General features: G+C 31.5%; 2 protein-coding genes across 3 annotated transcripts; both read left to right on the top strand.

Annotated features, from left to right (window-relative positions):
* Positions 1,867-6,825, top strand: LOC105176442 (ABC transporter G family member 11-like). The gene is made up of 8 exons (XM_011099240.2): positions 1,867-2,374; positions 3,094-3,173; positions 4,255-4,719; positions 4,956-5,042; positions 5,140-5,265; positions 5,378-5,572; positions 5,892-5,978; positions 6,073-6,825. Exons 1-8 carry the CDS (start codon positions 1,954-1,956, stop codon positions 6,703-6,705), a joined length of 2,094 nt encoding a protein of 697 aa, XP_011097542.1. The 5' UTR covers positions 1,867-1,953; the 3' UTR covers positions 6,706-6,825.
* LOC105176444 (polyadenylate-binding protein 2) lies at positions 9,738-17,716 on the top strand. Of its 2 annotated transcripts, XM_011099241.2 has the most exons (6): positions 9,738-9,903; positions 10,001-10,103; positions 11,606-11,676; positions 16,613-16,804; positions 17,172-17,299; positions 17,381-17,716. In XM_011099241.2, the coding sequence occupies exons 1-6, from the start codon at positions 9,793-9,795 to the stop codon at positions 17,427-17,429; spliced, it is 654 nt and encodes a 217-aa protein (XP_011097543.1). In that variant the 5' UTR covers positions 9,738-9,792; the 3' UTR covers positions 17,430-17,716. The 2 variants fall into 2 exon arrangements, with proteins under 2 accessions (XP_011097543.1, XP_011097544.1); XM_011099242.2 differs by lacking the exons at positions 9,738-9,903; positions 10,001-10,103; positions 11,606-11,676 and adding an exon at positions 14,557-15,099.

The raw sequence follows: 27,934 nt of genomic DNA on the forward strand, positions 1-27,934 counted from the left end.
TGCGATAAAAAAAATAGGATATTTTAATCTAAATCTCATAAAAAAAAAGCGAAATTGACCGTAAATTAATTATTATATGACTTGCGTGCACGTTACCTAGTTAATCGGACATTTTTTATTTTTTCCTCAACTTTGCTTATGTGCCATGAGGATAGCACATGTTGTTCAAGGATACCACATGATGTGCTAAGAATAAAAAATGCAGCCATTGTCCTTAATTATAGGGGATAGCACATGTTGTTCAAGGGAAATTGTAATTTGGAGTCGACTCCATTAAATTTGAACTAATTATATGATAAGTGTAATACATTTATCGTGTGATTGGTGTACAGTTTAAGAAAAGTGACCAATCACATTAGAAGTGTGATATACTTTTTCAGTAATTAATTTGATTGGACCAAACTTGATTTCGACAAGAATTTTCCTATAGTTCAAATGTTATTAGACAAAATGATAGGAAAAATAAAAAATTCTTAAATTTAAAAAGTCGCATGCCAAACACATGCTAAACTCCAATTAATTTAGCATTTTCGTTGACATCTGAATTAAATTTGCTAACAATATTTAATTATAGTCCACAAATAATTCGAAATCGAAGAGGAGCAAAAAGTAGCATTGCTTATAGTTATAAGATCAAAATCGTATTTTTTTTCCCATAAGAGTGATATAGATTTGTGCTTGTTTTGAGGGGGGGAAAAGTGATTTTGTCTTATTTCATATAATTTTATTTATTTAGGTATGTGTTTGTTCATCGTAAGGTATTTTAAAAATATATTTTAAATACCTTTTATTACTCTTAAAAAAAACAAAAACATATCGTATATGAATTATAATCATTGTATTTTTTGTACCTAATAATTTTTATATGTCAGATCAATTATTACCATAATACCTTTTATTTTACATTTGCATATACATTCGAAAATTGGTTCCAGCTCATAAAATCATTGAAAAAATTATGTTTTTATTCCTATAAATATAGGGATATATATGGCACATCTAGCCCCGCATTTTTAGTGATTATAAATTCAGTCCTTTAATCTATATCATCTCACACATTCGGTCTTGATTTTTCAACACATTTGGTTATGGGTTAACAAGTTTAGTCCTTTGTAAATTTTTCTAGCCAGAACGTGTTGCCGAAAATTAAAAGACCTGGCAATGATGTATCATTTTTCGGCAACATATATTGGCCAAAAAGAATTTAAGGAGGACTGAACATGTCAACCTAAGATCAAAAGTGCGAGATCCATGACTAAACGTGTAATGTCCTGGACCAAATGTGTCAAAATTAGAACCAAATGTATGAGAGTAAAAATTATAAGACTAAGTTTATAATAATCAATGAGACCTAACTTAGTTGGTGAAGCTGAGGCCCCATGACTTTAATGGTTATGGATTCGAATCCTGTCATGTGCATGATTGTAATTATAATCCATTCGAGAGATCATACTCAAGGTGTAAAAGTTAAGAAATTTTTTTTCTTTATTTAATTTCAAATTGCCCAAAGTTAAGTCAAATAATACTAAACAAACAAACATATAAAAATTCAAAAAGTTCCAAATATAAATGGAAAATTTTAATTTAAATCGAATTTAGTTGAATTTGAACTAATTATATGACAAGTATAATATACGTGATTGATATATAATTCAAGAAAAGTGACCAATCATTTATCTGTAATTGGTTATTTTTTTTAAACTATATTATAACTATATAATAATTATATTTTATTTGTCATATTAATTTAAATTCAACCAAAGTCGATCGAAATTAGAATTTTCAACGAGCATAAATCCATGTTCAATCCTACCGAAGTATTTACACCAGCTACCTGTATATTAAAGGCTGGCATCTTTCCATACACCCCGTCAAAGCACCATCCCTAATTCTCTACTGCCCACAAAACAGACTCTCTTTCCTGCAAATCCGTGTCTAGTCTCCAACATTCGCATGGATTCTCCTGTAAATGTCCCGAGATGGACGCCAAGCCCCAGCCAGACGTCGAGGCTCATCAACGTGAGCAGCGACAAAGATCAGGGCACCGCTGCTTCTTCACAAGCAACGTCCAAGAGCTCGAAACGGTGGTTTCCAGTCGCGTCGTCGTCGCTGAAAGCGGGTTCGGATATCGTAAGGTCGATGGATATGGAGATATCGTCGTCGCGTGGGGAAGAGACTGATGGTTTGGGGAGAAATAGTGGGGTTTACTTGACGTGGAAGGATTTGTGGGTGACGGTGGCGGACAAGACGGCGCCGGAGGGGGAACGGCGGCCCATCTTGCACGGGGTCACCGGATACGCGGAGCCCGGCGAGGCGTTGACCATAATGGGGCCTTCTGGCTGTGGCAAGTCAACTCTTCTTGATGCATTGGCAGGTAATTCCTGATATAAAATGCAGCAGCAGCAGTGGTCTAGATCTAAAGTTTAAGTATAGGTTGGTCATGTTGAACTAATTATGTGATAAGATTTATTATTTTTACAGTATTGTTGGTATTTTTACCTGTCAAAAAATAGATTACAAAAACTCTTACAATATATATGTCCATTAATTGGGTGAGTCCTATCAAAAAAATTAATTGTATGAGCAATCAAAATAACGAATACAAACATTGCACAAGTCCTTACCATCCATCTTTTAACAAAAATTTGGACATGAGACTAAATGTGTCGAATTCTTTTATTTTTGGAACTATTTTAAAATTTTCATAAAACTTAAAACTAAATATGTTAAGTTTTTACAATTTCGGGACCATTTTAAAAATTTTGTAAACGAAGGACTGAAAGTATCGAACAGACGAACACTGTATCCTATGAAACTAAAGATCAATTTTGTCAATTATGCGGCAAGTATTATTATTTTTACAACAATATTGGTATATTCGATGCATGTGCTTTGATTTTCAAAATATATTGTTAAAAATATTTATGAGTGTGTATATCAAATGAAGTATATTTTAATTGTATTTATTAGATTATAATAAGTAAAAAGAAAAATAATATAATATTAAAATTATCTATTTAAAATATTTGAAAATGACTTCAAGACTAAAATTGTACTAAAAACTCTTTATGGATTGTCACTTGTGATTTGTAGGAAGGTTGGATTCAAATGCAAGACAGAAGGGAGATATTCTTATCAATGGCCGCAAGCAATCACTAGCATTTGGCACTTCTGTAAGAAAATCCAAATCCATGTCTCACTTAAATACACTTTAATTTGTTACACCTATTCAATTCTTACAAAAATATATAATATAAAGGGATAATTACATCTGCACCTCCATTTATAATCTGTTTAGATAAATTATTTTTATTTTTTGAATAATTATACACACAGCTATTAGAAACGTCAATATTATTTACCTGAATCATGTATCCTTGATTTTTGAAAAATTACACATACATCCCCAAAAACGTTAATATTAGTACCCTAACTATTTATACATTTTGATTGTTAGAAATAGTTTCTATAATATTGCAAAAGGCAGAAGTAGTTTGTGTAAATAAATCATAGGTTAGAAGGTGGGGGAAAAAATCCTAATTTTGGACCATATGTAAGGGCCTTTTTCAATTTAATCCTACTTTTTATGATTTTTTTCACATTGTATCTCATAAATTAAAATTGTTCTCAATTTTAGTCATCATATGTACTTTTTGTCCAATAATAAACAAAAATTGCACTGCGACCACTAATGATTCTGTTAATTATTGGATAGAAAATTCACGTGAGGTTTAAAATTGAAAAAAAATTTAACTTATGGGATGCAATTTGAGAAAATCATAACAAATGGGATTAAATCAAGAAAACCCTAACATGTGAAACAAAAAATGTGATTTTCTCTCAGAAGGTGTAAACATAATTATCCTTAATATAAACGATGTAAATTATTTTCACTTACTTTGCATTTGAAATTGAAGGATTTGAATTCATGGATTTCAAATCCTTCATAAAATTATTTGGATATATTAAAATAATTTTAAAAATATAAAGGATTTCAAATCCTTCCATTTTAGTTTTGAACTAGATTTCGATATATATGGACGGGTTTCAAGTTTCTTTCAAGTGGAGTAGTTTGAAATCCTTTTTTCAAATTGTTACTTCAAATCCAAATCTATCAATCCAAATACACCCCTAACTCAATAATAAGTGACAGTATCTGTAATATTAGTTGATATTTTGTCGCCAATCTTCCTTCTTTTGTAGGGTTCAAGGCATAATATAAATATGAACCTCAATCGGTCTCTAAACATGTAGGCCTATGTGACTCAAGATGATGCCTTAATGACAACTTTAACAGTAAGGGAAGCCGTCTGCTACTCTGCTTTTCTCCAACTCCCGGACACTATGTCCAAATCAGAGAAGCAGGAAAGAGCTGAAGCTACGATCAAGGAGATGGGATTGCAAGACTCCATCGACACAAGAATTGGAGGGTGGCATGTAAAAGGACTTAGCGGTGGCCAAAAGAGGAGAGTGAGCATTTGCATTGAAATCTTGACACGCCCTAAACTTCTTTTCCTGGATGAGCCTACTAGTGGTTTGGATAGCGCGGCTTCTTACCACGTCATGAGTCGTATCATCAAAGTCGCGCAACAAGACAGAAGAACGGTCGTCGCCTCCATCCATCAGCCGAGTGGGGAAGTCTTTGAGCTATTCCACAATCTTTGCCTCTTATCCTCAGGGAGAATGATTTACTTTGGTTCCGTTTCAACCGCAAATGAGGTAATATAAAAAGGTCCCTGAAAATTTTGATATATCAGAGTAGAATTCTCAACTTTGGAAAATTATAACTGTCATCCTCTGCAGTCATATTTTCAGTACAAATTTTCCTTAGGGGATTACTATAATTTTTTTAAATTTGAGGGGTTTAATTGTAATACACTGAAATATAAGGGGTGTTAGTGATTATCCATTAAGTATATCGAGATGAATAAGATAAATTTGTGATTTTGTTGTAGTTTTTCACTTCAAATGGCTTCCCTTGTCCACCCATGAGGAATCCATCAGACCACTACCTCAGGACAATCAACAAAGACTTTGATGCTGTGAGTTGAGAAGAAAATAATGTTGTCTCGATTATTTAACACATTTGATTTCCTTCTTGAGAAAACCATATAACAATCGATTATTTGACATGTATAGGATATAGAACAAGGACTCTATGGAACGGTAAGTGCCGATGAAGCTATCAATGTTCTTGCTAAGTCATACAAGTCATCAGAAGCTCATCAACAAGTACAAACACGAGCAAATGATATATGCCACGAGGTATAGAAGTGTCCATTATAAATTCTAGTCTTTAGGAAGTGAACATTTGATATAAAAATAATGTCGAACGTAGAAAATTATATATTCATTTTTTTACATATATGCTTTGTAGAACGGAGGACTGTTGGAGAAGAAGGGAAGTCAGGCAGGGTTCATTACCCAGTGTCTTATTCTAACTCAGAGATCTTTCATAAATATGCATCGTGACGTGGGCTATTACTGGTTTCGACTAGCTATATATGTCGCCCTGTGCATCTGTATTGGAACAATATTTTACAAAATTGGCCACAGTTATGGATCCATTCAGGTAAACTTTTTGAATGAAAATTGACTAGAGAATCATAAGGACAAATTACGTTGACACCCCTTGAACTTTATACATATTACTAAAAGTTTATTGATTTTTACACTTTACCTTTTGCAGTTATATTTAATTGCATACAACGAATTAATCTGTTATATAAATTTGATCTCTTAGTGTTGGAGTAATTTTTCAAAATAAAGAGATTTTTCTGTAATATATCAAATTTTATGGGATGTCAATATAATTAATGCTAGTTAATCTTGAACATAGATCAATAGAGTAAGGAAAGAATAAAAATCAATTTCTCTTATTTTCTTGGCAGGCTAGAGGCTCGGTGTTAATGTTTGTTGCAACACTCATGACATTTATGGCAATAGGTGGCTTCCCTTCTTTTGTGGAAGACATGAAAGTAAGTAATTTACCACAATTTTCTCAAGAAACTACTTTCTTTGAACATAAAAATTTTGCCGACAATCTTCCTCTTCTTTTATCATGTGATCCAGATCTTCACGCGTGAACGACTAAACGGGCACTATGGCGTGGTTGCATTTGTTGTGGGAAACACGATTTCTTCCATCCCATACTTGTTTTTTATCTCAATTATACCGGGGCCAATAGCCTATTACCTAGTCGGCCTTCAAAAGAGCATAGACCACTTCATATACTTCACGCTATTACTTTTCGGGTGCATGATGTTGGTTGAGAGTCTAATGATGGTTATTGCTAGTGTCGTGCCCAACTTTCTCATGGGGATTATAGCCGGGGCCGGGATTCAGGGCGTGATGATACTCAATGGGGGCTTCTTCCGCCTCCCGCATGACCTTCCTAAACCTTTCTGGAAGTATCCTGTATTCTACATCTCGTTTCACAAGTACGCAAATCAAGGGTTCTACAAGAATGAGTTTGAAGGGCTCAACTTTCCTAATCAAGTGCAAGTGGGAGGGCCATCTACCATCAGTGGTGATGAGATTTTGAGAAATGTTTGGCAAGTAGAGATGGGGTACTCTAAGTGGATTGATTTGGCTATTATTTTAGGTATGGTGGTTGTGTATAGGGTTATGTTTTGGGGAATCATTAAAGCTCAAGAAAAGTTCAAGCCTATGATTAGAGCTTTTGTTGTTGGTTATGCAAAATAGCAACCAAAATTTTAGTGTATGTATCGATTGTGTGAATTGGAGATGTGGGATCAATGGCCTCTTTATCTCTTTTTCACTTTGTTTAGGAAAATCATCGTATTCGCTTGAGTATTTGGATGAGACATGTTTGATTTTATTTTAGGGTAATTATAGTTAAACTCTTTTTGAAATACAAAATTATATTTTTTCTCAAAAATATTTTAAAATTATACTTACACTCCTTTCGAAAATTCACCATTTATACCTAACCTCCTTTTATTATGTGTTGGATGAAAAATATTTATGCTAATAAAAAAATTACATAAATTTCTAATTTTATCTCTCATTTTAACTTTCCAACGGTAAGCATGCAAAATTTATTGTCAACTATATATTGAAATGTGGAATATATTTTTTCATCAAATTTATGTTGTTTTTATAAAATAAAATATAATAAAATATTATTGATAGATAAAATCAAATAGTGCCATGTATGGAATTAGATAAAGTATTCAAGGCAATTTAAATCTTTTCTTGCCAACAAAGGAAGCAAATATCAATGATTTGGTAATTTTATAGCAAATCTTGTGATTAAGGAAACAAATTATAAATGACCAATCATATCACACCATATCATCAAGTAAATATGGCAAAACATCAACAACTAGATATACAACTTAAGGTACAAGACAAGAGACAAGTGAAGATAAGTCAAGAGGCCACTCAAAGACACACAGAATTGAAGAGACAATCAAAGACAAATGCAAGAGAGCATTCAAGAAGTCCCAAATCCTCTCAAGAGCAAATCAAGGAAAATCCACAACATTCAAAGCAAAAATCAAGGTGTTCGTCACAAGAATAATCCAAAGTCATCATTTAATTCGAGAGAAGTTGAGAGACCCGCCAATTAATGTTGTCAATACGTGAATCCACCTTGGTGGAATATTAAATTATCAAATCCACCAAGAAATATTTGAATCCAAGTCATACATCCCAAATTTCTAACGTTTAATTTGCAATAAGTCAAAATACCCTCGAATTAATTTTATTGAGAACTCAAGTCAACACCAAAAGAGATCAAATCGTCAAGGTCCACCTTCAAAATCATCAAAGTGAAAGATCATTTTTTTTAACTGAATAATCAAAGGTTTCAAGTAGAGATTTTGTACCCACGAGATACTGAATTATATTAAAAAAATCATTTGTAATCATTATTCCCTTATAAGTATAAAAAATACATGAGAATGTTAAATGAGGAGCAAAATTAAAAATTTATGTAATTTCTTGTTAAAGTCAGCATTTTTCATCAAAGCCTTAACGGAAAGACGTTAGGTGTAAATGAAATTTTTTTGAAAAAAGTGAAAGTATAATTTGAAGTTTTTTTGAGGTGAAATATTAATTTCTAGCTATGTGTTTATCAATATATTGTGTAAATTTTCTTTGATCGTTAGTAATACATACTGAAATTCAATAAGACCACAAGAGTTGACGATGTTCAAAGAAATCGATAGTGTTATATCAAACTTTAATATGATCATATATTACTACTTTAGTACAATGATTAGTAGATGTAAATATATATTTTTCAATTGATAATGATGCATACAAAATTTTAACCGTACGAAAGATTTTTAGAAAATTTCTAAATCAACAGGACTAACCCTGTAAATTAAACATTAGCATTTTGAAGTTTAAGTCAGTAACATTTTATTAAGAAAAAGATGAAAGAAAAACTTGAATCAAAATAAGAATAATAGTAAAATATAATATTGAAGTAATATATATTCTTATAGAGTACAAAATATAAGCTTAAAACAACTTAAAATTGAGAGAGAGTTGAAATAATAAGTGAGAGTTTGAGAAAGAGGATTGATGTTACCAAATGATTGTATAAAATATCATTTTATAGACAATCGTGCAGCCAGACTCGGAGGGTGGTTGTCGAGTTCCTTACGCCGTTGGAAAGGTACACAAGTTGGCTATATTTTTGAAAAATTCTTTCGGGGTTTGGATAAGTATTGATTGAGATATGACTGATTTACTAGGTCTTGCCAGGTTTACTCAAAATCTGCTACTTGTAGAACCAGCTCGTTTGTCATCAATCTACTAGGAGCCAACTGAAAATATTTTAGAATGGGTGTCTTGATGTGTTGGCAAGTCGCATGACATGTTCTCCTAGATGTATGATAATATATCCGGCTGGAATGAACTTGATTCTTGGGCTTGCCAGTTCAATTTGACTTTATGAGCTTTATCTCCTTACCCGAGAGTTAGCCATTTGGTACCAATTGAGCTAGTGTGCATGCCTTGGGCCGGCTTCCTTTGCTTTGAAGTTTGAGAGAAATAAATATCTGAGTGGACATCATATATAATGATTTAATTATATATATAATTATATTATTTATACTATATTTTGATATTTATGGTCTGTTAAATATTTTTATATTTTTTGAAATACTCCTACTCTTCTTTTTCTCCTTTTTTTTTAAAAAAAATTGCGCTCTCTCACTATTTATTTTTAATATATTATATTTATATTTTATTATCAAGTGAAAGTACGTTTTTGGTATCTGATTTAATTATTGTCTTTCATTTATTTTTAATATTTTAAATTCTTATTTTTAACTTCTCCATTTATTATGGTATTTCAACTACCTTTTGATTCTTTTTTTTTTTCTCATTCATTTTTTGATTTATCCAACATTATGTATTATCTTTCTTACTAATACTTTTCTAAATGAAAAAATATTGATATTAACTTATTATCTTAATACATATTATTAAATTAATTTTTTAATGTACAAAAATTAATAATATAATTTATATAAATATTTTTATTTTAACTAATTTTAAAATTATATATATTAGGATGTGCCACACTCACTTGTTTAAATTATTTTGCATACGTATCTATATTATGGGCCTTGTTGGTGTTAACTTACGGATCCGACAACATTTGGGCTTATTGATGGGACTTATGGGCCTTCAAACTGAATCATAATCCAATCCAAAAGCCCATGTTCACATCCACTACAATGTGCAAACACAGTGGTTACCACTTTCACACACACACGGAGAGAGAGGGAGAGAGAGAGAGAGAAGAGAGAGATGGAGGAAGAGGAGCATGAGGTGTACGGCGGAGAGATACCGGATGAAGGAGAAATGGAGGCCGATGCCGATGTGGAGATGCCTGCAGCTGATGATGACGCAGCCGCCAAGGTTATTATGCATTTAATGTTATAGTTAGGGTAAAAATGGATTTGGCACGATAGTTATATGCCTATATGTGAGCTTGATTTGATCTACGATTTGTTAGGAATTGGATGAGATGAAGAAGCGATTGAAGGAGATGGAAGAGGAAGCGGCCGCGCTTCGTGAAATGCAGGCAAAAGTGGAGAAGGAGATGGGAGCTGTTCAAGGTCTTCTTTCTTTCTTTTCTTGTGTGAGATTTGAAATTTGAATTTACTGATGTCGTTTTCCTCTTTGTCATAATTTGTTTTGGGTGCTTTTTTTATTTTTTATTTTTTTGTGTATGTTAAGCAAAATCTACATTGATTTATATGCTAAAAACGTGGTCTTTTGATTGAATATACCCTTTTTTTGGAGAAAAGAATAGAAAAGATGGAACCTTTGAAGGGAATGGTAAATGAATATTTACGTATGCACACATAAATTACACCACACTGCATAACTTAAATATTGAAAGATTTTATGCTTGTGGGAGGTAACTCTGTGCAGTGTATTGTGCATTTGGGGTGTCTATTGCACGGCTATTTTGTTTCAATGGTTCACCAATATTTCTTGTTGTTAATGGAGTATCCTACTTTTAGTGGAATTAAGTGTTAGCTAGCTGAAAGTTTACTGGCTAGGAGGTGAAGGTGGGGACTTATGCCGAAGGTTAGACCTTGCTTTTGATTTGTGCTCACCACATAGCTGAGTAGTAGGTACTACTAGTAGCTACTACCCACCTTTAGATGTTTATATTCTAGTTCATATTACTGTATTTTATCAATAAGTCGCACTTTGAGAATCTCCATGAGATGAGTGTATGTTGAAAATCAGGCCAGTTACCAAGTACTAATCACAGAGCATCCTATTTCTTTCTAAAATTTTGTTGCTACTTGACCTCCTGTTATTATCAATTTTTACAAGTTGGGGTTTGTTCTTTGAAGTGGCAAGGAGTCTAGTGCAAACAAATTTGTTGTATCTTCTTCCATACTTTCATGAAAAGCTTGGGGCATCGCGTTTTTACAGGAACTTTACATAAAGATTTTGTATTGTTTATCACAAAACTTCATGGTGAAACATCAGTTGAGAAGTGTGACTTGTTAGCTCTGCTTCTTCCCATATGGGGTGCAAGACTGTCGGAAAAGAATTTATCTCTAGTTGATAATGTGATGAAATCTACTATCATGTGGTGCTGTCTCATGCCAAACATTTGCAGTTGGGACAACTTACGATTAGACTTTGTAGGTTAATCAAATTTGCGACTCTAATTGTTGTACAATGCAGATTGTTATAGGTAGTTTAATTTGTGATTCAGTAGTCTAGCATCTAATACTTTATGGAGTCTGGACCCATATGGTTAAAAAATGATAGCAGAGGAAGCAATCTTTGTCTCATTGAACTGTGAAGAATATGTGTTCGTATTAGCCATCATTGTAATTAATCTGTCAAGAATTGGTGATAATCTTGGTAGGATATATGTGGCTTACCTCAACAAAAATGAAAGCAAATGCATGGTAGACTGATAGTATTGGCATGTAAAACTGAATCCTGAAGAAGTTCTTTGGTTTGCACAGACTCCCAAGAACAGATTTAATGTGAGCTGTTCTTCTATTGTAGTGGGTTAATCGATTGGATTTGTCTGTGAATTTTTCCTTATGCTCTTTCCATCATGTACTTTTTTGTGGTCTTCTAGATCCTGCTAGTGCTGCTGCTGCCCAGGCAAGCAAGGAGGAAGTGGATTCACGATCAGTGTTCGTTGGCAATGTGAGTGGATGGATATGCTTGAGTGCATACTTGATATACATTTGAACATGTGCATGTCTATGTCGTCTAATTAATACTTTTTCTTCTCAAATATTTCTTTCCACGTAATTGCAGTAGTCTTGACTATCTTTTGTCAGAATTATCATATTTCTGCCTATAGTTTTTCTTATGTCTTGTGTCCTTATGTGCTTCTTGCCAAGTATTGTCTTGTCGGAGTTGATAGTCTGCTTCATGCTTTTTTAGATGACCATGGTTTTGTGTGCCTCTTATTCCTACATTGCTTAGACGCATTGGAAATAAATCATACCTGAACGCATTTTCCCTAGAATGAGAAACTGGTTTTTATGGTTTAAGTGGTGTTATACATTTGTCCGGTCGGGCTTCATGGATTTTTTCTGCCTCTTGTGCGCTAGAACAAAATATGTCTTGCATTAAAAGATGCAATATACACATCTATATATTCTATGTTGATGTCTTAATCCAGTTCTCTGCACTCCCCTGTTTTTCTTGGCATGCAGTCTTGTGCATTTCTTGTTTTCTTGCTGATCCATCTTATGAATATGTTTTTTGTTCTCTTATAACTGTCTGATTTGAAGATTAAAAAATTGGCTTTTGCAACAAAGTGGAAACTAAAAATTTTGCCCCTTCGCTATAACTTTGTCCAAACATTTGGTCCCCGTTCATTATCATTGCAGCTTTAACAATTGATGCATTCTCATTTTGAGACATCCAAGATCATATGTGTGCCAGGAAGGACAAAGGTTCAAATGAAATATATTGGTGGTCAGAGTATTATATACTGTTATTACTATTAATCTGCTTAGCTGACACTTGAAATGAACCTCTTAATGCAAAAGAAGTTGCACTTCTCTCAGCAAGTACCATAAGAGGTGATGGAATGCTAACTATCCTCTGGTTCATTGCTCAATTGTGGTATAGTTATCTGTGGGAGGAGTTGGTCTAGCTGTCGTCTTTGACGATAATAGATTTTCATGTTTGAAAAGGAAACATCTCAACTGGTGCTCTGTATGTGATCTCCTGCTTAGGTGAGTGGAGAAGAGCCAACTTTGCTGAGTGTTTCTTTTAGGAAGTATCCATAATACATAAGATAAGATTCTATATAATGTTTGCCATAAGAAATGGGAAGACAACATGAAAGGATTGAGAAGTCCGATTTTTTTTGCACTGTGCTAAATAGAAATACTACTATCTTCGTCCCATAAAGGATCAGTTTTCCATGAATTGTTTGTAGCGATTGTTTCCCAAAAATTATCCTTAATTGTTCAGTCTCACAAAGGATAGACAAAATTTATTCTAAACTCCCCATTTTACAGAACTTTCCATTTAAAAACAAACCATTTATTACAACAACATTATTAACTCCTAGGACAAATATGATGTTTATGGAAACTCATTGTTGGATTCAAAAGCAGTTCCAGCCATTTGCTGTCTATCAAATTTCAAAGTCTGTCCCTTGCATTATGGTAACAATGCTGTAATTTCCATTTCACAAGTTCTTACATGAAAGGTATAAACTGTCAGTTACAGGTCAATTGACTTTTGGACAAAACAAAATCCCAACATCCTATGTAGGGCTAAAGAAGTAACTTGTTACAGATTTGCGTTTTCCTTGTGAAAAGAAAAAGATTGTGACACATGCCCTTCTATTGTTGTTAACTAGACTTTCTGATATTAGAGCCTTTGGAAGGGCATGGGGTATCATATATGACACCTGCAACAAAATATGGACTGATAAGCTTGTGATGTTCATTTTGTTTGATAGTATAATAGTTAAGGTCTGAGTATCCAGTTTGATTCTAGAAAAGATGTGATGGTTTTTCACTTAAAAATGAGAGGTGGATGTTGTTTGCTTTATGCAGGTAGATGCTATTTTTCACTGATGCGTATGGAAGTAATCTCGAAATTAGCCTACTTGCCATGGCAAAACCAAACTTTTTGCAAAGTTTCTGACTGAGAGAAATTTTCTCAGAGAAAGACATGAAGGATGAGAATGGCGTGAATTGTAATTTGAAACAATATTAGACGCAACACCACTGAAAAGATAAACAGAAAGATAGATGACTTGTTGTTACATTTATTCTTTATAAAATTATAATTGAACCCTCGAGTTGGCATTCTCATGCCACAAACAATTCTTCAATGAATAAACTGATGCCAACATTTGTGTTTCCTTTGAATATGGTACTTCCCTTGGCAAATTTTGTGAACCTTTGCTTGATGAAAGAGAGTGCTTTGATTTGAATGGATGAACATAGATTGAGAGTTCAGTAGCCTCGGAACAAAGTAATCAGAAGACAAATTGCATCTATTACAAAGGGAAGAGAAACCTGTTTTGTCTATAGCTACAGGCATCAGGTCAAATTCTGCTTTTCTTTTGGTTCATTCATTGTGATTTTTGTACTTTTCCTTGTGGCTATCAAAGACCAGCCAGGAAAGGAGAACATCTGGATTAGGACATGACCAGTACCTAGCAGACTCTTGAAATGTGCCAGAAGGTTTCCCTTTCTTGGACCTGCTGACGGCATAATCAATTAGGAAATTAGTTACTTGATGGTCCCAAATGGCTAGGTGTTCCTTATAAGCAGTCTATCTTGTCCTTAGATGCGAATGCAAGTAATTTTTTAGCTGCATCCTTCGTTTATGAATTGTCAAGCCACAATTTGTTCTCCCCTGATATGTATCTGCCTTGCTTGTGAAGTTCCTACTCTTACCTGCTTTCAATCATTACAATCTGCAGTATTGTAAAATCTATGAGGAAAGTGGATTCTGAATGTGGCTACATGGACTTCTTACTGTTATCATTCTTTGATGTTGTCTGGAACACTTTCGTTCTTTTGGACTTAATGCTTCTCACTATGATCGCAGGGTGGATCATATCCCTGAGTAGCATTGGAATTAGCCTTGTATAGTGATGGTGAAAGCAGTTCTTGTGCCCTTAGGTGGGCATGCGTAGTATTACCTTTTGTACCTGCATATTTGTAAAAAGGCAAGTTTTTAATCAAAAAGGAGAAAAAAGTTAAAAGGTAATGAGAGAAAAATGTTATGATTTCCCCATGTTAAAAAACATTTCAAACTGAAGAATGGGGAAAAAGAAGGGGAAAAAAGAAGCAAAAAGCTAAAAGAAAAAAGAGAAAAAAAAAAGAGAAAGAATGCAAATGAGATATGCAGTAAATTCCTCAAGTTCATGCTATTATGTGAAGGCTAGTTTTGTCCTCAACATGAAATATCTCGTAGAGGTCAAATGTAGTCATGATCTGAAAATCCCTCAAGAGCCCTACTATTCTGCAAGAGGAATTGAAGAGTGGAGGCTGGTAAATGACATGCCAATATCAGTGGCGAGTTTGGTTGCTGATCGCTGGTGGATGTGGCGCATCAGATTTGATTGGTATAGAGCCTGATGTGGTGAGGTGTTGTTACTCTGATGTGCCCTTATTCTGCTTTCTCCCAATTTTCCTAGGTCAAACCAGTGAACCATTCGAAGAAGCCTCTCACACCCTTGATATAACAACTAAATTGCTTGGCATTGTTTGGGTAGACTAATAAACATATACTTTCCTGTGGATTAATTACTTGGAATTTCGTCTATTGTGCAGAATATTGCTTCACTCTTACTCCTCAGCCAACATGTAACAATTTGCGTATTGCATTTTTATTCAATTTTAAGTGCCTCATTCTGGATGCCATATCTTTTCTATGCTTTGCAAGAAATAAAGTGATGATAAGATAATGTTGCTGAATCTTCCCCTTCTGCAATAGGGGGGCGTAGCCTCATACTTGAGCCTAAGTTTACACGGATTATCTATTTCAGTTGTATTACAACTTAAATCTTTTATTTCTTTTTTTTTTTTTTTAATCAGAGCAGACTGGAAGGTGAACCAAAAGCCATTGGAGCTTCTCCATGTTTTTATTTGTCAAATCCTATTGTAATTCATTTATGGAATTTTTTTTGACGTGTCTGAATAAAACATGCCAATAACATGACTTGTAGGGATTAAGTTTGTGGTATTGAGAGATTGATAAGTGAATGAGATGCAATTTTTACTGCAAAAGCTTTGTTGTAACAGCATGATTCCTGTAGACTATGTTCTGCTCTGACAATTTTCTTCCCAAGCTTAGGTACTGCAACCTCAGAACCATTTCATTCGAAGTATTTTGACATCAGAGGTTGCAAAGTTAATAATCTGACATTTTTGTTAGAGAAAGAGTTGTGTCAAGGGGACAAGAGTGAGAAGCCAATTCTATGACCCATTATTACTCTTAAGAATCAGTTTCTTGCACGATGGGGGTTTTCTTCTGAATCTGATTTATAAATTGAAACCAAGTGTAGTAAACGCTGATGTGCTTGTTTTTTAGCAATGTTCTTTCTGGAATTACTAGGGGTTTCAGAATTACAAGAGCTGAAGTTTGTTTTTGTTCACTTGGTGACATTCCTGTTTTAATTATATGCAGCAAAACTTGGAAAAACTTGTGCTGCTGCATCTATAGCTGACATTTGTCACTAGTGTGATTTTGCTTCAGTGCTTGAATAGCAAACTGCTTTGCTTCCTGTGGTTAGGATAAGATATCTGTAACTTAGAGAATGGGCGATGATGCCGTAAATTTGTTTTTCAATTCTCTGAACCCTGTGCTGTAGAAACTGTGTAAGGTGATATGATTCATCTCCTGCTCTTTGCTTTCACAATTGCACAGGACACAGACTATCTTTGGAAGACTGTATAATGTATGGCAGAGAGTCCTCTTCGTTCTTGCTTAAAAGCACTTGTACACAAGTTATGCAATCTGAAATAGATCAGAAGAGATGAGAAGGAAAAAAATGTCATTGGAAATTTTGTTACTCTAGTTGCCGCTAATTGAACATTGTATTGGAGATGGTTTATTTCATTTGATTTGTCACTCATTGATTCTTCAATGACAGGTGGATTATGCATGCACTCCGGAGGAAGTTCAGCAGCATTTTCAAGCATGTGGAACAGTAAATCGTGTGACTATTTTGACTGATAAATTCGGGCAGCCCAAAGGTTTTGCATATGTTGAGTTTCTTGAACAAGAAGCTGTTCAAGAGGCCCTGCAACTGAATGAATCTGAGCTACATGGACGTCAATTGAAGGTTGCATAAATATAAGTATAATCACATGACATTCCTTGAGTTCTAATCGCATTATAAAAAATTCCCTAGGTCTTGAAAGTTACACATTTCCGTTGCAAATTCACCCTGAAAACTGATGCCAGGTGGAAGTTGTAATTTAGAACATGACTGCATGGATATAGGCTTAATTTTTCAATGTCGAGAAACTTTTTTATAATACGCCCAAACTTCAAGAAGGATTTATGTAGTTATTCCTAAAATTAATGTTCATGAAATATGTTGGATTTACCGAAAATATCTGCAAAATTTTCTTGCAGGCTATTCTCAGCAGTTATGCACTTGGTTGTCTTTATCACTCATTAGAATATTTTGTTTCTCATATTTGCAGGTTATGGTGAAAAGGACCAATGTTCCTGGAATGAAACAATACCGTCCAAGACGATTCAATCCTTACCTTGCATATGGATACAGGAGGCCTTATGTTCCCCCCTATTTCTATTCTCCCTATGGTTATGGGTGAGTTTCTCAAATTCCCTGCAATCACTTATACATAGAATTAAGACAAATCTAACCTGTGTGTTTAACATGTATTTACAGCAAGGTCCCAAGGTTCAGGCGTCCAAATCGCTACATGCCTTATTACTGAAATACCTGCTGCAATTCAGCTTGTCCAGATGCAGCATTCTAAAGTCAAGATCCATTTTATCGCACTTTAATAGATGTATGAGACTTGTCCGCATGATCTATACACTTTATGACTATACTTCGTCATGAGCAGTTTAATTGCGGGATATACTTGTTCTTGGCATTGTAAGGATCTTGCCATTCCATGCCTTTTATGTACCATTATCTTATCAGTAGACAAGCGTTCCTGTTAGAATATAGCACGGATGAGCATTTTCTTTCTTTTATCTATAGTCCTTTGCTATTTAATGGACATAAATTGTTGGTTTTCGATGGAAGCTAGACCTAGATATTGTGTTGGTTGCACATGGGATCAAACCCTAATGTTGTTACTAGCAAACCAGCAACATCCTTTTGCATTCTGGACCTAAAGGAGAAACTTACTAGTGTCATTTCAGGGCAGTCACTTTGTTGCATTATAAGGTTGAACTTTTTATCCAATGAGGCTTAATAAGTGGCGGAGCTGAAGCTTCACGACTTTTGACGTCAGTTGAAGCTGCATGACTTTAGGCGTCAAATTCAATCAGGATTCTCCTCCCTACTTTAAATTGTTGGTAAATTACTATGAGCTCGTTTAAAGTCTATTATAATTATAAATATTTTTAAACAATTAAAGGATAATTACATTCTTTTTCCTGAGGTTTGGTATAATTACATATAAATTTTTTGTGGTTTGAAAAATTACATGTAACACCCTTGAAAATTGTTTTTGTTTAACAAATAAGTTCATTCTTTAGTTAACATTATCGAGTTTGTTAATATTAACAAAATAAAAAATAAAAAACAAATTATATTAGCTCTTAATTGATTTATTATTGACTTATTTCAAATCAATAAATCTTTTTATAATCAAATTATCCTTATAAGTCTTCACGCGTCAATGCATATAAGGAGGTATATTTTCACTGTTATAAGGGTAGTTTAGTACGAAAAAAATTATTTGACCTGCAATAAGTCAGTAATCAGTCAATCAATGGTAAATATCAATTTTCATTCATTTTTTTATTAATATTAGCAAATTCAATGAGTTAACTTTTAACTACCGGGGACTTATTTGTTAGACGGAAGCAAATTTTAGAGGTGCTAGATTAATTTTCCAAATCGCAAAGGGTTTACGTGTAATTACACTAAACTTTAGAGAAAGGGAGTGTAATTATTCCTAAAGTTAATGGCCATCTAATGAGTACTCCCTCATGATAATTTATTCTAGAAGTATTTATCAAATGATTATTAATTTTATAGGGTACTTCTAATTTTTTAACAATGACAAAATATTTATAATTGTAGCAGATATAAGAGACATCCGTTGTACAATTGTTGTATTGCATTTCTCAACTCCGGCATACAATCCATTTTCCCTCATCTAGTGGTACGTTTTTGATTGAGCAAAACTGTGGCAACTAACACAATATATAGATTATGTATAGTGTAACAGTAGCAAAATGCTCATGTCATGACATATCCACCAAAATCATTTTGGTTCATCCCAATCAACTACACAAAAAACTTTATTAGTTTTCGACCCAAAACTGCATAAATTAAACTAATATCTCTTTCAACATGCCTAAACTATTCAAAGAAATAAATGAAAATTAGCATATGTCATTGTTGCGTGATGAAAGATAAACTGCAGCAACTATCATTATCTCTTTTATTATTCTAACAATACTACTCCATCACCACCGTAAAATATTCAATTTTTTTTCCTGCATCTATGCTTTTATGCATATACTTTTTAACAATAATATTATTGATATTAATTTGACCAAGTGAAGACATAAAAAATTCTAGACACTGTATTTGTCGATGTGGTTTGAAGTTAATGTCGAGGTGGAGGATCTACTAACCCGTACACTCAACTCCTAAGTTTCATAATGTCAAGTCGATTCTCGTTACTTTATACTGAGATATCGCGATTAGAATAATATCAGGTAGACCCTATTTAAATGCAGTATAATAGAAAATATATGATATTTGAATGACTGCCTTTTACTGTTTTCTTCCATGGCTGCTTATGACTTCACCAATTTCTTGTTAGTGATGCACTCAATCAAATTGCTTCCTTTAGACTTGAAATTCTAAAAGCCCTTTACTTTTTCAAGTGTAAGGCATTAATGGTTTTAATAAATAAACATAAGGGTTAAATACATTTGGAGTACTTTAAAAATATAAAATTATATTTTTTCCGTAAAAATTTTAAAATTCTACTTGTATCCTTTCCAAAAATTTACTGTTTACACTTATCCTCTTTCGCTAGAGTTTAAAAAAAAATACTGATGTTAGTGAAAAACTTGCGTAAATTTTCGATTTTATCTTTCATTTAACATTATCATGTAATAATTTTATACTTAATGGAAAAACATATAATAATGTCAACATCACTTCATAAATATATATTATATTTATCGCTTTACAAATACAAATATATATATATATATGTGCGAATATCAAATAAGGAGCAAAATTAAAATTTTATGCATTATTTCTCGTCCAAAGACTAACGAAAAGCAGACAGGTGTAAACGAAAAAATTTCAAAGTGGGTGTAAGTATGATTTCAAAACTCTTTTGAGGAAGAAAAAAAAGTATAATTTCGTATTTTCAAATAAAATGTAAGTGTAATTAATCCTAAAAATAATAATAATTCATTCTTTACTTATCCTTTTAAATCTCCTTCTTAATGATACAAAAAAAAAAATCAAACACGATTTTCGCATTAAATGTAGATTTATCACCAGCTATCATTCAAGCATACTCAATAATATTAGTCCGTTGCTGACTTAAGGGTAGGTGAGAAATAAAATCATTAGACCAAAATATTTTAAAATTTGTAATCATTGATGGGATAACGAAATTATTTTATATTTTATGCACATCTCATGGGATTATATATAACTCTATTTTCTTAAATAATAATATCTAGCAATTAAGCAATGTATATAATACATATAATGATTCACGTGTTTACTCTAATAAATTGAGAAATTAATAGGAAAAAAATATAGAATAAATTATATTGACAACCCCTGAAATTAAATCAAATTATATAAATACCTCATGTATTTTATAGAATTACAGCTACAATTTTTTATGGGTGTTAGTGTAAGTTTTGCCTTTAAACAGGGACTATAATTTTAAAGATTTAGTTATAATTTTATAAAAAATATAAAATATTTTTGTATTTTAGTCTAATCTCATAGATACCGATATAATTTAATTTACTAAAAAATATAATATAAGGTGGCTAGAATTAATTATGAGCTGATAAGAAGTAGAAATAATTAATTACTAATGGGGTTTGAATAGCTTTATTTATTCATTTAATTATTTCCTTTTTGTCCTTTTTTCTACTTTCCTTATTTTATTGTTTCTTGAATGGAACCCTAATGAGCTGCAATAAGCTTGATTCGGGTTTGAGATCACTGTGATCCTGAGAATGGTTTAATTCAAATAAGTATTTGAGATTTGAAGAAACAAAACAAATATTGTACAGATTTAGGTGTTTTTCAAGTATTACGGGATGGATGGTGGTGATAACGGGTCATTGAGTCAGGACAGATCAGGTCGACCTAATCGGAGTAAAAAATACGTGAATTTTTGGTCCTACTTAGACATTTAAAATCCTATATGGAGGAATTTTAGTCCGTCATGTAGCCTTCTTACTTTATCCCATCAACGCTCCTCCTCCTACTATTTGTAAAACGCGAATAGAAAAAAGAGTTAGCTCATAGTTTACGATCAATATAAAAAATGAGAAGAATATAATGAAGTAAGAAAAATTAAATGATAATCGCAATATTTTCATTAATTATACGTATCAAGTAATGATGTTTTTCTTTTTGTCATAGTAATGAATTTTATAATTGCAATGATGAGATCTAGTTTATAAAGTTGTTACTAGCAAGAATTAGTGGCAAAACATTTGTACTTAAAATTGTAACTAATAACAAAGAATGATACATGTGTAGTTACGATCCAATGACAATGAATAATATTTATCTCTATAAATGTGTCATTAATTATTTACAATAATAATTTTATCTATAATTCTTATTACTAATAATTTATTGTGGTATGATCATATTTTTTGGTTTTCTGGTACAAATAAGATCAAGCTTACTGTCACGTAATAAATATTTTTTTTAAAATTGTTACTTAATAATTTTTTATTGATATTATCTAGTGACTTTGATAATTCAACGACACTAGATCTTGTGCTGTCAATATGTATGTGTTATTAATTATCAATAGTGATAATTGGATCTTTTTTTTAAAAAATTTATTATAACAAATTAAAGTATATTTATAATGAAAATTTTGGGTTAACTTGATATTTTATTGCTAAAATTAATATTTATTATAGAGACAAAGGTCGCTAAAGAAATGAAAAGGAAGACTATATAAGTAGCGCCAAAGTTCATGTTAATTGTCAAAGCGCAATAAATTTTTATTAGTTGAAATAAATCCATTACAATTATTCTTGTCGGATATTATATAGCGAACAAAGACAAATAAAACAATTAGTATACTGATCAATAATATCAAATAAACTAAATGTAACCAACATCTGCATAAGTAGAAGCAACCACCTACTATGCAGTAGAAACAACATCACAAGCATATGACGGGGTTCAAACTAAGGTCATGGGGCCTCAATCTCGTCAACTGAATTAGGCATCATTGGCCGAATCATGAGTTTTGGAAGAAAAATGGAGGGGCAAAATTGTCATTTCATACATTGCCATAATTTTGATGGATGAAATAATAAAAAGTAAGTAGTTTGAAGGGTTTAAGTAACACATTAATAATTGGAACTAAAAATAATTTCAGCATAATCCGAAACGAATTAGAGTATATAATATTATAATCTCTACATTATTGAAATATTCAAAAATCCCTTTAGCCACATCAATATATTAGTTATTGAGCTTGGTCATCGCGCGTGTGTGACTATTCATTTCACTTTATTTGAGTTATTATAATTTATATATCGTTGTCAGCCATATTGATGTATTGTTCGATATATCAAGATGAATTGCCAATTTAATGCAAGTATGATTTCTTTTCATCAAATATTTTCCATAATATATATATATATATATATATGTTTTAAAAATTATAATACATAAAAGAAAGAATATATATAAATCAATACATTATATTTTTTTTTTAAAAAAAAAAGAAAGAAAGAAAGAAAGAAAGCTAAAAAAAAAAAACCAACTTACAGATATTATTAGTATAATAATAAAATTGGTGTTGCGATGTCATAGCCGCTATTTGTGAGAGAAAACAAGTATTTTCTTTTAATATAGTATAAATGTACCTAATTATTTAAAACATTAAGTTTATTATTTATAAATATCCAAAAAACTACCGTCATGTCTACAATATGATTATATTTTGCAAAATTGAATATATTGAATAAAATTTTTAAATAAATTACTAATATTGAATAATATTATTTGGGGTCGATTTTAGATAAAACTCAAAACCTACCCGAACGTAATTAAGTTTAAAAAATTAGAATCCGTCCCCAGATTGAAACCGTTCCAATCGAACAGATTAGAATTCGTCTCCAAATTAAAACTGTCGCGTTCGAATGAATTAAAATCCGTCCCCAAATTAAAACCGTTCCATTGGAACGAAAGCTGGTCCGAGACCCTACCTATCCACCCCAATTAACATCCCTAGTCACCACACACTGCACAATGACCTTTGAGGCCTAGAAAAGGTGCATCATGATGGAGTTTATGAATTGTATTTTTCAGGTTACATTTCAGACACAACTTTGATGATTGGAATGAAAGGGGACCAACATACCACCACAAGCACACATATACACTCAGAAAGTTGTATTTTTTGTCTTATAACTTAAGATTTTTTTATTTCTGATCTTATTGGTGATGAAATTCTCACTTTTGGTCTTATAACTTTTAAAAAGTATCACCTTTAGTCTCATGATACCTTTCTGTTAGATATCTAACGGAAAAGGCCATGTAGACCTTAAGTGTATGGGACCAAAAGGGCTATCTTTCGAAAGTTATGAGAACGAAAATGAAAATCTCGTAACATATGAGACCAAAAGTATAAAAACTCTAACGAATGTGCTTTTTCTATTAAAAACGGAATGAAGCCATGAATCAAAAGTGTTATTCCTTAGAAGTTACGAGATCAAAAATAAGAATCTCGTAACCAACGAGACAAAAAATAAAAAGGTCATAAGCTATAGGATGAAAAGTATTATTTTTTCGTACAAAAATATGTGTCATGGACAAAGTATGGAATTATGTAATTTTTCAAGATTTTAATTGGATCCGAAATTGCAAATTGTAGTACAACTTCTATAAATTAATACTCAATAAATTATAACTTCTCTAAAATAATATTTTTTCTCTGTCTCGACTTGGGCGCAAGATCTAAATTAATAAGTTAATATTTTTTTGGACCCTTATATAAATTTATAGTTCCTTCAATATCATAAATTAATAATTCTACAAAATTACAAATATAACTAGGACAACTTAGTATAATATGATTCTATTGTCATTTGCTTCTTTTTTAAAATTTAAACCTAGTTGTATTTCATCTCTAATTTTTCTTACTGCATTCAAAAGCTCCGACGTTTCGTCCTCATACTACAACAAAAAATTGCGAAGAGTTGTTATCACTACGAGTGCTCTCTTCCGTGTAATTGGTTGCAAAGACATTGTATCATATTCAGTTTCATCCTCAATAGGATTTTCAAAAACACTAGCTACAATTTCTTCTAAACTTTAGGCCTCTAGACATCCATTTTGTATATGTTTTAATCATAAAGAATAATGTAGATTCGTTGAATCGTAAAAAATCTCTTTAAATTAATAAATTATTAATTTATCAATTAATTATTATCTTTCTCAATTAATAAAATTACATAATCCCCGATATTATTAATTTATAAAAATTTTACTGTAAAATGTTAATTTTCCCTGGCCATTGTACTTGCATCATAAACTTACACAAAGATAATAGTAACAATAAATTTTTTGCCTTTAAAGAAAAAAAATTACACTTTTGAGTCAAAATTTAGATATACCTCAAGGGTTTTTTTAATGTAAATAAACTCAAAAATTATCTTTGCCTACTTAGTTTTCCTTATAATTTTAATTTCAATTTACCCCATTCAACTTATGACCTATTGTTTGTACATCGTGTTAAATTAATCTCTTGTCAATTAAGAGGGTGTCTGGCTAAGTTTATAAGCTACTCAAAATATTTTATAAGGTGTTTGAGAGCTTATAAGCTCTAAATATTTATTTGGCAAATTTTATTTTAAAGAGCTTATGAAATCTTAAAATAAAATATTTTGAATCTTATAAACTCTTTAAAAAAAAGTTAACTTTTCTAACTTTTTTTATAAGATCTTATAAGTTATATAAAATTAATATATCATAAGACAAAAATATCCCTATTCATATACTTATACACTCTCTCTCTCACCCACACCCACAAACACACTCTCTCTCTCTTTCACACACACACACACACAGACACACCCCTACACACACTCTCTAGGATTTATTTTTTTAATATTCGAAAAAGAGAAAATATCATTATCTAATAATAAATTATTATAGTTAAATAAAAATAAGATTGTTATATTGATATTATTATAGTTAAATAAAAATAAGATTTGAGTTGTGGTACACACGCTAATAATGCACGGGTTTTTTGTTTTTTACATGTAAAATGATAAAAATATTCTTGTTTATCAACTGTTGGATATTACTTTATATGAATCATTGTTTATATTTAGGTAATACAAATCAAGGGCCCAAATTTGTCAAATTAAAACCAAATGATTTAGATTTAGCTTAACAAATCTATAATTTATATTTTATTTGATCGAGATGAGTGGCTGATTTTATATAATTTGAATATTATATATAATATATAAATATATAATTAAATTACATGTACATAATATATATAGATACAGTTAAAAGATATATTTCTAATATATATATATATATGTAAAGAGAGAGAAGGGTGCGAGGCGGCGGCTGAGCGGGATCACGACGGAGGGGGAGGCCAGGAGCTGCGGGAAAGGTTGCAGTTTTGTTTTTCTTTTTTTTTTCACATTTTAAATTAATTTAATTGTTTATAATAAAGAGTATAAATGTTATTGTTTAAATAAAAATAAAAATAAAAAACGTAAAATTGCGCGAGGAATTATTTGCTAATTTATTTATCACAAGGGGTTTTTTAATATTTTTTAGAACATAAATTACTTTTCACCCTGAGTTACAATTAGCAAACATGTATTTGCCACTTCTATTTACAGAATGAAAGTCAAATGATGGGGGAAGAAGTATTTTTCCTTTCGTAATTTAGGTCTTTTTATTTTTGGTCTCATTGATTATGTGATTATCAATTTTGCTGTCGTAAATTTTAAAAGGTAGCACTTCTAGTTACATGATACGTTTTTCTTAAATATTTAATAGAAAATGTCATGGGGCCGTTAAATGCAAAAGATCTAAAGTGTTATTTTCTAAAAATTATGAGATAATAAGTAACAATTCCTTAATCTATATGATTAAACGTGGAAAGAACATAAATTGTGGGATTGAAAAATATTCACTATGTTTGTTTTCATTTTCAAGTTATCTTCGGGATGAGTCAAAATATACCTAATATTTGTCGTCATACAAAAACACCTTATTTGGGTGTTTTTAACTGTTTTAGTATAAATACATACATATATACACACACATATACATAAATATATATAAAAAAAATATGATTTGACAGTGATTTGTCAATGAACAGTTTTTTGTCTCCCAATACACAACATTAAAACATACAATACTTATTTTAAATAATCTCTAAAAACAAACCCAGACATACGTATTATCTCTAACACATACTTATTTATCTTTATTTTTCTTTCTCTCTATCAAACACAACAAAACACTTCGAAAATGAATCCAAATAATATGATTATTTTCCCACACTCCATGTATTTCAAAAGGGCATTTCAATAATATAATATAAAAAAACACATCAAAATCCCCTTATTAATAGTATAGATACTGTGTTTCCAAAAACTACTTATATAAGACATAAAATCAAGTGTCTTTTTTATTTAAAAAAAAAAGAAAAAAACTAATCTTAAGATTTGGTCCAAATACAGATCCAATCTCAAAAAATATTAAATTATACCTACCTTTTTAATACGAGCTGCCCACTAAAAAAACCCTGAAATGAATTTTTTTATTTAATAATTATGATTTCTATTAGTATCTTAGACAAATTTAAATACAGCGCTTGAATTGGATATTTAAAAATATAAGGCCATACTTAAATATTCCGGATAATTACATTTTGTTAAATTTTGGTGTAATTACATGTAAATTCCTTGTGGTTTGATAAATGACATCTAGCACCCTTGAAATTTGCTTCTGTCTAACAAATAAGTTTCTCAATTAGTCAAAATTTGTCGAATTTTGTGATATTAAAAAAAATTAAAAAAGAAAATCTACAATTACCTCTGATGGACTTATTACTAATTTATTATGATCAAATTACCCTCATACGTCTTCATGTGTTAATGCATAGGGCTGTCAATGAGTCGAGCTCGACCATTTTTGTCGAGCTCGAGCTCGAGCTCGACTCTGGAACTTCGAGCTCGAGCTCGACTCTAGAACTTCGAGCTCGAGCTCGAGCTCGACGAGCTCGCCAAGATGGAGCTCGAGCTCGAACTCGAGTTCGGTTTCTCGAGCTCGAGCCGAGCTCGAGCAGATTTCAGCTCAACGACTTTTTGTATTATTATTATTATTATTATTATTCTAATTATTATTATTATTATTATTATTATTATTATTATTATTATTATTATTATTATTATTATTATTACTACTACTACTACTAGTAACTACTTTTATTATTATTATTATTATTACTACTACTACTACTATTATTATTATTATTATTTTAAATCATAAGATCGTATCATAAAATTTTTACATAGATATAATTGAAATTAATATATGTTCACAATCTGCAAAATTTATATATTTATAAATGTTAATATGACATTGATGTAACTATCATGTTACATTATTGAACAAAATAGGTTAATCGAACCATCAAAATTCAGATCAGACCGTTAGATATGATAAAACTTACAAAAAAATACGTTTGGTAAAGTTTTAGACTTATTGGATATACGGATGTCGAGATATCGTACTCGAAACATAAGAGTAATCATTCAATACGGTGTATCGTTCAATCAGGCCATGTGATTTTAAATCATACCGTCTGATATGATCTAATGTGCACAATCTTGTATATGTTTAAATTTCGTATGAATCAGGTGCCCAGATTTTAAGATATCGTAATTATTGATTAAACTTTTTAATCTCATTATTTATATAATAAAATAATAATTAAAATTTTTCAACCATCATCATCATCATCATCATCATCAT

This window comes from Sesamum indicum, linkage group LG13 (assembly GCF_000512975.1).
Source record: "Sesamum indicum cultivar Zhongzhi No. 13 linkage group LG13, S_indicum_v1.0, whole genome shotgun sequence".
NCBI classification, from domain to species: domain Eukaryota; kingdom Viridiplantae; phylum Streptophyta; class Magnoliopsida; order Lamiales; family Pedaliaceae; genus Sesamum; species Sesamum indicum.

Coding starts and splice junctions, on each gene's coding strand:
- LOC105176442 (XM_011099240.2), top strand. CDS start 1,954: ATGGATTCTCCTGTAAATGTCCCGAGATGGACGCCAAGCCCCAGCCAG. Junction 5,266..5,377: donor CAAATGATATATGCCACGAG/GTATAGAAGTGT, acceptor TATGCTTTGTAG/AACGGAGGACTGTTGGAGAA. Junction 5,573..5,891: donor ACAGTTATGGATCCATTCAG/GTAAACTTTTTG, acceptor TTTTCTTGGCAG/GCTAGAGGCTCGGTGTTAAT.
- LOC105176444 (XM_011099241.2), top strand. CDS start 9,793: ATGGAGGAAGAGGAGCATGAGGTGTACGGCGGAGAGATACCGGATGAA. Junction 10,104..11,605: donor GGAGATGGGAGCTGTTCAAG/GTCTTCTTTCTT, acceptor GTGGTCTTCTAG/ATCCTGCTAGTGCTGCTGCT. Junction 17,300..17,380: donor TATTCTCCCTATGGTTATGG/GTGAGTTTCTCA, acceptor ATGTATTTACAG/CAAGGTCCCAAGGTTCAGGC.